The following is a 14,038-nucleotide window of genomic DNA, read 5'->3' on the forward strand; positions in this document are numbered from 1 at the left end:
CTGGCCGGCCCCTTGCTCTGGGGACCAACCCCCGCCACGCCATGCTCCACTGCCTTCATGGGGGCCCACAAATATGTTTGGCCCCAGGTCCACAAAAGGTTAATCTGGCCCTGCATGCTTCTCTCCAATTCTATAAGCTGAAACCCACAGGTATGAATTAAGGAAAGTGCCGCGATTGTAGCTCGCCCTCTAGGAATTCCCAGGGTATTATCAGGGGGCTTATTTCTGACCCACGGAGGACTCCCCAGAGCAGGCTAATCCTACTAATCCTTGGAAGGATACTGATTCAGCCTTCTGCTCAAGGATGGACACACAAGCAGTAATTCTTCATAAACGAAATAATAATATGTATTTAAAAGAAATAAGTAGTTATAATGTATGTAATAAAGCAACAAAAGAAGAAAAAAATACGTAGAGCACAGTAAAACACAATGGAATCCCATTTAAAAATCATATAACAGCGCCACAACAAAATAAAAGACACATAATACACAGGATCTATACAAACCATATAGCAGTTACAATGTAATAGGCATATAGAGACCCGCCATACGTAAAGGCCTTAGTTTCAATGTTATAATTCGGGACCGTACTTAATGTAGTGTGCCTGACCTTTACACCTGTCTGAGGGACCATTATGATGTAACAGATTTAACACTAACATCCTGTGAGCAGTGATCAGCTGGTCTCAGGATGGGGGTGGTGAATCTCACTGGAAAACAGGCATCCAGCTTTATTAACAAACACACCCAGGCTTCCTTAACAAGGGACACAAAAAAAAAAAATATCAGACTTACACTCACACCCAGAATCCCTCCGTCTTGTCTGAGGGTCCTTCTGCTCTGTCAGTGCCAAAGATGAGGGTGTCCGTGCCTGGAGAAGATAGTTGCTGCTGTCTCCTTTAAGGTTACAGCAGTTATCTGCAAGAGCTGCTGCAGTAGGGGAGGTAGCTGCTTCGTAGCTGCCCTAGAAGCTGCTGTCCTCTAGAAGGTTCTACCACTGTTATCTCTATTTCTTGGAATCTTCTGTTCTTCAGCTCTTGTGCGTCCACAACATCCATGCAGCTCCGCAATCCATAAAACTACCACCACCACAACCACACTTCAACCTGCAAGCTGTCAGCCCTATATGCTGATTGCTCTCTTAAGGTCAGCTCATTACCATAGATAATTAACCTGGCTCAGTCAGTCAGTTTCCAGGTATTAGCATAATTGCTATTACTCATAGACATTAAGGTCAGAAGGGACCATTATGATCATCTAGTCTGACCTCCTGCACAATGCAGGCCACAGAATCTCACCCACCCACTCCTGCAATAAACCTTTCACCTATGTCTGAGCTACTGAAGTCCTCAAATCATGGTTTAAAGACTTCAAGGTACAGAGAATCCTCCAGCAAGTGACCTGTTTCCCATGCTACAGAGGAAGGCAAAAAAACCCCAGGGCCTCTTCCAATCTTCCCTGGAGGAAAATTCCTTCCTGATCCCAAATATGGCAATCAGCTGAAAAACCCTGAGCATGTGGGCAAGATTCACCAGCCAGATACCCAGGAAAGAATTCTCTGTAGTAACTCAAATCCCACCCCATCTAACATCCCATCACAGGCCATTGGGCCTATTTACCATGAATAGTTAAAGATCAATTAATTGCCAAAATCATGTTATCCCCTCATACCATCTCCTCCATAAAGTTATCGAGTTTAATCTTGAAGCCAGATAGGTCTTTTGCCCCCACTGCTTCCCTTGGAAGGCTATTCCAGAACTTCACTCCTCTGATGGTTAGAGACCTTTGTCTAATTTCAAGTCTAAACTTCCCGATGGCCAGTTTATATCCATTTGTTCTTGTGTCCACATTGATACTGAGCTTAAATAATTCCTTTCCCTCTCCGGTATTTATCCCTCTGATATATTTATAGAGAGCAATCATATCTCCCCTCAACCTTCTTTTGCTTAGGCTAAACAAGCCAAACTCCTTGAGTCTTCTTTCATAAGAAAAGTTTTCCATTCCTCGGATCATCCTAGTAGCCCTTCTCTGTACCTGTTCAGGTTTGAATTCATCCTCCTTAAACATGGGAGACCAGAACTGCACACAGTATTCCAGATGAGGTCTCACCAGTGCCTTGTATAATGGTACTAACACCTCCTTATCTCTACTGGAAATACCTCGCCTGATGCATCCCAAGACCGCATTAGCTTTTTTCATGGCCATATCACATTGGCAGCTCATACTCATCCTGTGGTCAACCAATACTCCAAGATCCTTCTCCTCCTACGTTACTTCTAATTGATGCATCCCCAGCTTGTAACTAAAATTCTTGTTATTAATCCCTAAACGCATGACCTTACACTTCTCACTATGAAATTTCATCCTATTACTATTACTCCAGTTTACAAGGTCATCCAGATCCTCCTGTATGATACCCTGGTCCTTCTCTAAATTGGCAATACCCCCCGCAAACTTTATTAGCACACTTCCACTTTTTGTGCCAAGGTCAGTAATAAAAAGATTAAATAAGATTGGTCCCAAAACCGATCCCTGAGGAACTCCACTGGTAACCTCCCTCCAGACTAGCTCCTTCCCATTATATCATCCTATTTTTATAGAGTAAATCTCCTCCACCTGATGCCATCTTGGGTAAAGCTCCTCCCTATGACATCATCTTTATCCTTAGCTCCTGCCCGTCAGGTCTTGGGAGAAATGCTGAGTCATTCCCCATTAGTTGATGGAATTTTCCATACCCTAAACCCTGTGTCTTTCATAGATGATTACTGTATCTGCCATTTTGGATTTCTAACTCTAAACTATTACTAATTACTATTTACCTAAAGCCTTAATCTTAAAATTAACTGTTGTATTATGCAAGTCAAAGTGTCCTGTTACTGTCACCACCTTAATTATATCAATGGGGAGAAGTGACATTTTTATGATATTTAAACCCCTTTTCAATTTTTCCCTTCAAGGTGTTGCAAAGTCTTTCAGAGCATTTAACAGCAAAATCCTTCACTACAGTCCTTTGCAGTATGGTTCCCACAGTAGCCATGCTATCAAGAGGCTACAGGGGCAGGTAGCAGTGTGACATGGATGGCTCGTTCTTCTGGAGGTTTAGGGGGCTGATTTCAGATCTCTTCCACAGAGGTACAACTCCTCTATCCCACCCCAGATGGGGGAAATGAATAGGAAACTGCTAACTGAGGTTCACCTAATTTCCATTCCCCTATATAGGAGTAACCTTCATTTTTGGAGGGAATCCGTCCATCATTCTGTGTAAATGTGGTAAACTAGATGGAGTCTGAGTATTATAACAAAACCTTTACCAACCAAGTTTAGTGTATCTCTATCAGCTCTACTGAATTTACCTGCTATATCACAGTGGTTCTCAAACAGCGGTCCGGGGCCCCCTAAGGCACTGTGAGCAGGTTTCAGGGGGGCCACCAAGCAGGAGCAGTGTTAGACTGGCTGGGGCCCAGGGCAGAAAGTTGAAGCCCCACTGCTTGGGTCTGAATCCCAGAGCCCTGCCACCCAGAGCTGAAGCAGAAGCCTGAGCAACTTAGTTTTGCGGTGCCCCCTGTGCTGTGCGGCCCCGGGGCAATTGCCCTAGTTGCTACCCCTTAACGCCAGCCCTAGCTTTTCTATGCAGAAAACCAGTTGTTGTGGCACAGGTGAGCCATGGAGTTTTTATAGTATGTTGGGGGGGGGGAGGGGCCTCAGAAAGAAAAAGATTGAGAACCCCTGCTATGCCATACACTCAGGAATTTTCCCATTGTTAACAAGCTGACTTTTGTTTTAAATGGTTCCATGAGCTTTGGGTGTTTGTTTTTTTTTAACTTAAACAGTTGAAATCAATATATGAACTTGTGAGTACTGATTTGAGAAGACCCTTTGGGGTTTCCGCCTCAAGAATGTACCTAACCTAACTTAGATATAAACTGAAAACTTCTATTTTGGAAGTAAAAATAATTTTAGCCATTAGTCTCCTAACATCTCCAGTAGATTAATTTGAAGAACATTATGGATAAAGTTGATTACACTGGGTTAGGCAATAGATTTATTTTTAAATGGACACCACCCGCTCAGATATGGCTCTAAATTTAAGTTTTGTGAGAAGATTTTAATTTAATTTAAAACCCGTATAAATGTTTCCATGGTTATATTAAAAAAAAATCCATGGAACAACCAAACAACGAAAAAATGTTTGTAATCAAGATGTTGCAGAATTATGCTAGTAAGAGAACCAAAATTAGGTGAGGGCTAGAAAGTGTAGCTGACCAGAAATAAACCTAGAATTAACTAGTCTCTCTTTATTGTCCAAGCTAAGAGATGAATATGTAAACAAACACCATGAACCCTAACGCCTGTATTATAAGAACTTTCTGTTCCCTTTTCATCTTAAAAATAAAAAAAAGTATTTTATACCACTTGGCAACTAACAACTGCACAATAGAGATACAAGGTGGGTGAGGTAATATCTTTTCTTGGACCACCTTCTGTTGGTGAGGGAGACAAGTTTTCCAGCCACACAGGGCTCTTCTTCAGGTCTGGGAAAGACACTCCAAGCATACGCACACCACACTGCTTAACCATGCTAGCAGCGCATCAGCACTTTCAGCCTATACGAGCCATCACAAACACCAAACAGTCTGAGGACGAATAATGTCTGCAAACCCAGAAGCGCTAATAAATAATCATTTGCACTTTCATGACATTTTAATCCATAGCTAGCAAATCACTCTACAAAAATGGGCATCATGGTTTAGCAGCCTGAGGCAAATTGAGCTCACCTGGAGGGTCAGTGGCAGAGCACCGCTCCTAGTCCTATGACCGGGGACCATTCCCAGATCTACTTGGCCATATTTCAGAAGATTTCAGCCAGGTTCCTGTCCGGGGCTATTTAAAACCCCACCTTTCACAGTATGTCCCAGATGGATAATTTGTCCACCCAGAATTGGGTGCGGGGAGTGGGCTGCAGAGTGATAAATAGGAATGGAGGAAGAGGAACTACTGTTCCCATTATTTAGAGCTGATTATTTAAACGGGCTAATTAGTCCTCTTGGTCCATCCACACCCTAAGCAAAAATCACAGACAAAAGGTGTCAAGGGTCTGGAGCTCAGCAAGAGGGGAAGTTCCAAGCTTAATCCTCCTGCCTCCCTCTTTTCTCTTCCTCTTCTTCGTTTCTCAGGCTAAAGGCCCTGTTTATAGACAACTTGTCAACACTCAGGCTGCTCCGCTGGATACTTCCTTCCTCTAGGTGGCAGTGTTATCCCATAGCTCGCGGATGCTGCCCTGTGAAAAGCAGAATCTTTGCCTTATTTCCATCAGGGGGCGACGTGCATCCAACCCAGCCTCTGCCCCCCAAGGATACTAAATGCATTTTGACGGGCTAGGAAACAAAATTCTTGCGAGATATCTACTTTCACCATCTCTGCTCCTGCCACAGTCCGTTGAACAGCTCAATTACCTTTCTCAGTCATCACGGGTTATTCTAGAAAACGTGTTAACGTTTTCTGTCCAAGCAAGGAAAGGACTTTCGCATCTCCAGAGTGGACCACCCATCTACCACAGAGCTCCACCTACTTCAACCACGTTCAAAAACATGCCCAGCAGAAAGCCTAGGTCTAAAACCCTGGAGAGGGAGGGGGAAAGGAGTCCCGAACTACAGTTCTGTTCTGAAAAGGTCTGAGGGTTACAAAAACCTGGGGGAAAATGCAGATTGAAGGACGTTTTCCTAACAATTCTTGGTTGAAGATTTTAGGACATGAGATATAAGCTGTGTGGATCAGAATACGAAAACGGTTTTACCCCTATGTATTTTCCAAAAGGGACCGTGCTCTCTTTTGTGAAGACATAAACTTAAACCAGTTGCAGAGAGCATGTCAGAAAATGAATAAGGCAAAGATTGTCCAAGATATTTAAAAAATAGCATTAAAGAAAGACGTACAAGGAAACATGTATAAGAAGTGGTCTGGGGGGAGGGCTGGGTGCCTATGATAGCCAGCTCGTTGATTATTAAAGAATAAAACGTGAGGCACGCATGGGGAAAAGACAGAATCGTTTTACTGGTCAGCAGCGAGAGATAATTGAGCTCAATCCTGAAAAAAGTTAGCAGGCTCACCCCCGGTCTGTCATTCCTCCCTCACTCCACGGGAGCGAGCGAGATACGGAAAATCAATACCACTGCACGGTTTTCCTTTTCTTGTTTCACTTTGCTCCCTTTCTGCGATCAGTGCATAGCATCTTGCTGTGTTCATGCCTCCTCCAAAATAGATGTTCTGTTCAGTAGCTCTTGAGGGGTTTTAATGAGATCTGCTAAGTGGGTGTGCGAATGGGGTTACCATTGATTGTGGCTCAGGGTACGAAAATCCAGACATTATTAACTAGTTAATCTTTTTGGGTCATCTTGGGTCATATATATATATATGCAGGGCAGATTGATGCATTTACAAAAAGGTTTTCTCAGGCAAAGGAAGATGGCTTACAATCAGTTTTGTGTTCATTATCTGCTTTTGTTTGTCACTGCCTGCTTTTGTTTACATTTGTATCGGTGTGTATTTCGCTGCTTCTAGTTGTAAGGTGCAGATAGCTTTATAGGTTTCCGGTTACTAAAATTATAGGTGCATGTGTGTATATGCATAGGTGTAGGTGTGTATAACTTACACAAACACACAGATGAGAATGTATGTGAGTTATTTATATATGCATATGCCTACAGATATATGCATAGACACAAATACACATATAGTACAGTATATCAGAACAAACATTCCCACAGATTGTGGGAGTAACTGGAACAGATCTCAAAACCAGTGAGATTAAAAAAAATCGACGTCCGAACAGGCTCGAGTATCAATGACTGAATATAAATTGAGAAGTATTAATCTCTATGCACCCTGAGGCAAACCGAACTGGATAACTTAAATCTCGCTAAGAAGCTGGGTATTTCTTAAAGGAGGAAGAATGCTTTCTTGTTTTGCAAGACTGTATATAACTACCACCCCATTCAGTGACAGGCGTGTCTACAGCTATACACACATTCAGGTGTCTAGCAAAATACAGATATAGACATACACTATATTGTACAGCAAATAACGACATATACACAGATATGGAAAGCTGGCTTTCTTCGATTTTTTAAAAAATACGTTTTTACCATCTATTTTGCAAAATAAATAAGCTAGCCACACTGCTCCACGAGCGACAAATGCTTCAGTGACTGCTTTATTGCATTACACATGTGTGTGTAAAGGATGAGATGCGGTAGAGTCTGACACACACACGGCGGGGGGGGGGGGGGCGGAAGAGGAGGGGAGGAGAGAGTGAAAGTGTGAGAGTGAAAGAGATCCTCCTCCTACCTGGAGCCACAGCTTGCAAGATACGTGGTGTCACCTGGGGAAGTCAGAACAAGTAAAAACACATTGAACTTGAGGGCTCTATGAGGTAGTTGATCAAGATCAGGGCTTGCTCATTTTCTCTCTCAGACGGGCTGTCCTGGGTTTTTGTTTTGCCTTTTTGAGAAACTCTTTCTGTCCCGTCCCCGTCTCCCCCCCACCACGTCCCCTCCCAATATCAGAGTCCGTTTTGGTCACCATGGTTTTAGAAAAAAAATCTTGTCTGAACGTTGTTGAGTTTTTACAGTTCGACGGGCTCCTTTTTTGGGTAGCCTCAGAAATGCTCTTGACTGGGATTTAATCGGCAGCGATCAGTTCTACTTTTTGTGCATTTTTTATGGCTCAGTCCATTCTCTAGATCATGCACAGAAACTTTCGAAAGTGGATTTTCTACGTGTTTCTATGCTTTGGAGTCATCTATGTCAAATTAGGGTAAGTGACTGTCCTCACTAATACTCTGGTTTTTGGATCAAACTTGTGAACAAAATATCTTGCCAAAATGTGTGATGTTTGTCTCCCCCTGTGTTTGAAGACGTGTTGAAGTTTCACGTCCATCAGCAAAAGAACAGTGAAAATGTGTATTTCTTTTAAGTGCCTTGTTGTGATTCTAGTCAGAATGCCACTGCTTTAAAAGAGACAGGCGAATAGAAGCTACAGTGACTTTCAGTCTGCAGGGACCAGCTTGGCCGTGAGGAGAGATTCTTTTATTTTTGGACTATTTAATCGAATCTGAATATTAGCTCTGGCATACAGTCCCTCAGAAAGCTGATGGAGTTAGCTCAGCCACTATTGATGAGACAATAGGGCAGAGTTTAAGTAGTCAAAGGGTGGGGGGGGGGGGCGGAAAATCCCTGGTCTGAACCTGCTCTCAGGGATTTTTTTTTTTTTAATGCAGGCCTAGACACAATTTGCGTCTCTATCCATCACACAGACGTGTTGAAATTAACTTGACAACTGGTCCGTCTACCTCTCTGGTAAAACAACCCTGAACCACACCAGGAAACGAGGGCTGTCGCTGCAGTGTTCTGCTCATTAACTGCAGCTATACCAGGCCAAATTTTAGCAGTGCTATTGGGGAGTCAAATGTTTGCTTGTTGTTTGACCACAATGATCTAGATCACTATGTTATTTTAGTTGCCAAGTTTCTCTCTCTCTCTCACTCATTCACCTGTATGCCCTTATTAATATTGCTCTCGCAGTAGGCTGACTTGAGTTGTATTTCCACATTCCTGAGCCCCAGCCGAGTTCTTACCTGTCGAGCTGCAAACTCTTAAAAGATCCTGCCTTAGCATAGCTGGGGGATTTTTTTTTAAATGATCAAGAATGCATAAGGTGGGTTGTAATCTGAACATTCTTGCTACTCAGTTTGAAATCAATACAGGTGTGTGGGGCGGGGGGGGGGGGGAGCATGGAGAAGCTGCAATTATATTAAAGTGAGGATAATTGCACTAAGTGCACTTAGAAAGAGACAGTCATACAGACACTGCACCACAATCCAGCGTAATGTAGAGTGCCTCCTGGTAAAAGACGTCCACCCTCTTCCACCTCCCTGCAAGCGATAACGTGATACAGCTTTGGAGCACAAACTACATCAGCCATCCTTTGCCCTCCTCTTCCTTTGATATTGTTTTACACGCTTGACTTTTTAAATAGAGCCACACCACCTACCTAACATGATATTTTGTATTGCTCCCTGCAAGCGGAGCAGCTGCAGAAAGCAGTGCAGTACTCTGCAGGGGCAAAATATCATAGACTGGAAGGAATGGGGGGAGAGGGGGGATCCGAGTGAACAGAATAGCAGAGCATTACGATCACACAAGGGAAAAATCAGCTCAAAGGGTCAGTTTACTGATGGGAAAATAACTAGCTCGGGTACTGCTAACTTACACTCTCCCATCACCCAGCTAGCCACGTCCTTCTCGAAGGACTCAGGTGGCTGTAGATAATTGGCATGAGGAGAGGATGCCCTTATTTACAGTTGGATAGGAAAGCCAAGAGATGTGGCCCAATGGACTGGCTTTCCAGAGTGTTTCCCCAGTGGGCAGAAGCTCGTTTTTTCCCAGGTCCCCATTATAAATAGCCCTGCTATTCGCAGGTGTCTGTATAACCAGATACACACGATGTGTTGTCTTTACTAAAATGTATTCAGCGTACAGAACTCCAGTAACTGCATGTGGCAGGACACAGAAAATACATGTAAGATTGCCCGTTAGTAGTGCATTAGAAAGACAATATAGGTGGGAGAATAATATCTTTTATTGGATCAACTTCTGCTGGTAGAAGTCCAAGCGGTTGAGCTGCACAGAGCTCTTTTTCAGGTCGGGGGAAGGCGAGTTACGTTAAGCGAGACTCCACTCAGCAATCAGAAAACTTTGAAAATAACAACACGAAGTTGAAAGAGTTTCAACTATCCCCTCAGACACTACCGTAACGGGACCAGATACCCAGTCATTCAGATTCTTTCACCTTGCTACGGGTCTTGCCTTGGCGGAACAGCCCCTTGTCTTTAACCAATCATTTCCTGCACTGGCCTATATGCCTACAGGGGGAAAGTTAGCTGGTACTATTTCCCAGGGGTATCTGCTGGATATATATTCGATTTCTCCTGAAAGCCTACTCTGTTTGTGAAGCTTTTTAGCTTTTTTTAAAAAAGCTGCTTTTAGCTTTTTATTATAGCTAACCAATTTTTGTCATCATATAATATAGTGCTAACTTCTGTTATCCTTAAGGTTTAGATTTACACATTTGTAAATGAGGAACGAATTTGGCCCCATATGTAGTCAGATATTAGATACCACAACGATGAGAACGCTATACATGCCTAGATAGCTAAAGAAAGAGATCTCTCACAGCGAAAGAGACAAGACAAGACCAAATAGTTTGCAGTACCAGGGAATGACTTTGTTAGACTAGATTCATTTGCATAGTGGCTTTATAATTACGTGAACAGAAGATCTGGAACATGGTAAAGTCTGGAGGGGCAGGTTTCTTTGTTGTTAGACATTAAACATGCAACTTTAAAAAAGAGAATTCAGAACAAAAACAAAAGGTCATTGATTAATTGTCCCCATAACTAAAAAACACCGTGTAGCAAGAACTGTAAAAGTTCGTATAGAAACCACCACATCTTTCACCATTCCTTGAAGGGGATGATGATATTTCACTTTCCCTGAACAATAGCAGAGAAATTTGCTCTGAGATCCTGGGCTACTTCGAGGCTAGACATGTGGGATGCAATTATTTCCTCTTTCATCAAGCTCTGGAACTACCATTTTGTTGAAACTATATCCTTTGGCTGTAATGATACCTTTTTGGAGTCAGGTTTTTGCACAGAAAGGAAAGGATGGGATGATAAAGTAGCAGTCTGCCTTCTAGTGCTTTTGGGTTTAATTTGCAGTATGAATACGAGTGTTGTTTTGTCAACATAGCAAAGATTTTATATTTTGCAGTTCTTTTATTTGCTATGGAAAAAAAGTACTAAAACCTGAATAAAGTGTTGCAAAAGATCCACTTCAATAATGAGAGGACGTTGGCAAACCTTTAAGCCTCAGAAAGGAAGCATCAAATACACATTTGCCTACCCAGTGATAAATGTGGAAATTGGGTGTCAGCGCTTTTAATTTAACAAAGAAGTTGGCATTTGTAATTAGGACAAGAGGGTATAATTCCGATGCAGCAGTCTTCACTTAGGCAAAATTGCCATTGACTGCATTTCCATTCTGTGACTTGACTGAGTTTTGCCAGAGTGACAGGCACGAGGTAAAGCATTACTTCATATTAAGAACCAATAATGAGTCCTCTCCTTAACTATTTCGCCAATTATTTAATACAGGAAATCAGAAGAGTGAACATCGGGAGATTTCTGAGGTATTCACATTTTAAACAATATTGCATTGTTATGGCAAACACTCCATCTGCAGCACCGGAGACAAACGTAGGAATAACCAACGTTTTATCCTCAATTGAGATTCGAATTCAAAAAACAAAATAAAAAAACCCCAACCCCTGAAGTCTGGCAGGTTAAAACATCTCATATTTAAGCAAGCATTTCCTTCAGTTTTCAACCAGGATTAAAATATTAATGTCAGATACTGCAAATAAGTATTGCCCTCAAAAATTGCACAACGACAGACACTGTTAGAAGAAATGCAAATTAAAAAGAATAGCTGTCCCACCGCTGCAAATAAAAAGGTAAAGTCTGAAAAGAATAGATACAAGCTTTGTAAAGGTGGAGTCCACTGATGGAACCCTGGGCTAAATTGAAACCAGTGCTGTCAATGTGATGCTTCCTTTCGTTTTATTCTCTAACAGAGAACAGGTAAGGAACATATTTAAGTATCAGCACTGGAACAAAAGAAAACAAAATTGACTGTGAATGGAAAGTCAGAGTAACATGGGGGAGGGGGAGAGAGGAGGTCGACAGCCCTTTAATTATTTGATCACAGTGGAGCCATTTATTTAATCCAGTAGAGCCATTTAATCCACTTGGATAGGTTCTGGGAAGACAATTCCCCCTGTAGAGGTGGATGCCCTGTTAACCAGGTCACAGCATGAAACTATAATGAGCTGGCTTTTCATGTCACCTCGCAACTGCATACGGCACATATAGTCTGGCGTGTCTTGATGATCTTTAAATGTTGCACCCTTGTCTTTTCAGCATTAGTTAGTCTAGTAAACTCAAGCATGTGTTTGAAAAGGGTGGAGGAGATTATTTTTTTCTCCTTTTAAGCGCATGTGATCAACATGATGAAAAAGAAATGAACAGAAACCGAAAGATGGTTATGTCTGAACATTTGTTTTGCTATTGTGGCAGTATACAGAAAACGACAACGAAATCGCGCCTTCTTTGGGGGTGCTCTTCTAAATTACATCACTCGTGGACATAAATAGACTTCGTGGGTCAGATCCTGCAGTCAGTGGGAGCTTCCTCTGCATAAGGTGTCCCGGAACGGGAGAGATTAATTTTTTGACAATGCTTTCCCTGGTTTAATTAATCTATGGAACATAATGATGGTGTAGCAGATGCAAAAACCTTTAGCTTATTATCCTCTTCCTGCGCTCTGTTACTGCTTGGGGAACTGGCCACAGCTCACATTTTGTAACTACACCAAATAAAATGCTTCCTCTTATACAGAAACCACATGGGTATTTGGGCTTTTCATTTTATTTATTTTCTAGGGTTTTGCGTTTTATTTAGTAGATAAATACTCACGTGGTTTCAATGCACTTGGACTCCATGCACCTTAGCTGTAAATGAAAATAAACGGCATCGCTGCTCTGGAAATCCTATAAAGTTTGATCGATGATAACTAGGTCTGGCCAGCAAGAATGAAGCTATTGATGCTTCATGTTTTGTTAAAGAGAAAAGAACATTAAAATGCATACTTTTAGGGAAAATAACCAGATTTCAATAAATAGCTAAAATAGAGAGCACTTAATCTCCGGGCTAGTCTAAACAGCAATTCCAAGAAGGGTCCAAATACCGGATATCTCCTAAACTTTTATAATATTTAACTACTAGAGTCAGAGGCTGAACATTTCAAAGCAATCTAGGGGATTTAGACCCATTGATTTTACATGGAAGAGTGTGTCTAAATCCCATAGACTATTTCGAAATTTCCACTCAGAATCTTTACAAAGGCTAAATGAAATGTTGTCATCTTATTCTGATTTCAATACTAGCCATCACAGAAAAAAAAATTATTGATACTAGTGGCAGTCTGTGCCTCTCACATGGCTTGCCAGCCAGGCAACTGCAAATCCTAGACAACTCATTTGTTGTGCACCATATTCTAACTTCTGCAGAACATACGAAATGAATATTTTTTTCGGTGAAGAAATCAGTTCTGTGCATTTCAGACATACTTTAAAAGGTTTTGCCAGGTTTTGATGTACACCTATTCTGGACATTTGGCCCATTTTGCACGCAGAGTTGTCAAAAGAAAGAAACTGACGCTCGGAGTAGACAGATAACAGAGAGGGGAAATAGTTTATTCAATACAGTCTCCGTGTCAGGCTCATTCTCTAGGATGGTGTTGGTAACCATTTCACTGCTGTTCTGGCTCTGGTATGCTTAGAGCATGCTTGTTTGTGGGAGAACAACTGGTACATGCTCAAAAATGTCGTATTTGGGGTTACTGATAATATATAATCATATATATATAATATAATATAATCGTATAAACTACAACACCAGTTTGTTACAGGGAGGGTATTCGGTTTTTAAACACAGTAGGAGCAAATGCATCTCTCGGTCACACAGCCCCCCCCCCCCTCCCCCCCAAGTTTATGGAGTTTAATTCCACTTCTTTCTTCGTTTTACCATTCCGTAATAAAATGTCACTTCAAAAGAATAAATTGCATGACTTCGTTTTGCTTTCTAGAGCGTTAATCTAGTCATGTATTGTAACGCTATAGATAACACCGGTCCTAATTCTACAGTTACAGATGGGCAAATCACGTTAGTTCAACTATGCAGGTGAAATGTTCCAACCTCATTCAGGAGGTTTTGCAGTGCCAAGTTGGGAAGGTTTACTGTTTAAACATGGATATGACTCTTCTTTAAAAGGGTAAACATTTTAAAATGTATCTGAATGGTCAATCTGTAAAAGAATGCTAGAAATAAAATAAAAAACAATTGTCATAAACTCTGATTT

At 41.7% G+C, this 14,038-nt stretch overlaps 1 protein-coding gene across 1 annotated transcript in view; it reads left to right on the forward strand.

Annotated features, from left to right (window-relative positions):
- The first annotated feature begins 7,379 nt into the window (after nt 1-7,379).
- The window catches only part of WNT7B (Wnt family member 7B), a 129,370-nt gene continuing 122,711 nt past the window's right edge, over nt 7,380-14,038 (forward strand). The window contains exon 1 of the mRNA XM_048824668.2: nt 7,380-7,814. Within this exon, the coding sequence (XP_048680625.1) occupies nt 7,744-7,814 (71 nt within the window). The 5' untranslated portion in view covers nt 7,380-7,743. The remainder of the gene's footprint in view (nt 7,815-14,038) is intronic.

The sequence above is a fragment of the Caretta caretta genome, chromosome 1 (assembly GCF_965140235.1).
Source record: "Caretta caretta isolate rCarCar2 chromosome 1, rCarCar1.hap1, whole genome shotgun sequence".
Lineage (NCBI taxonomy): Eukaryota > Metazoa > Chordata > Testudines > Cheloniidae > Caretta > Caretta caretta.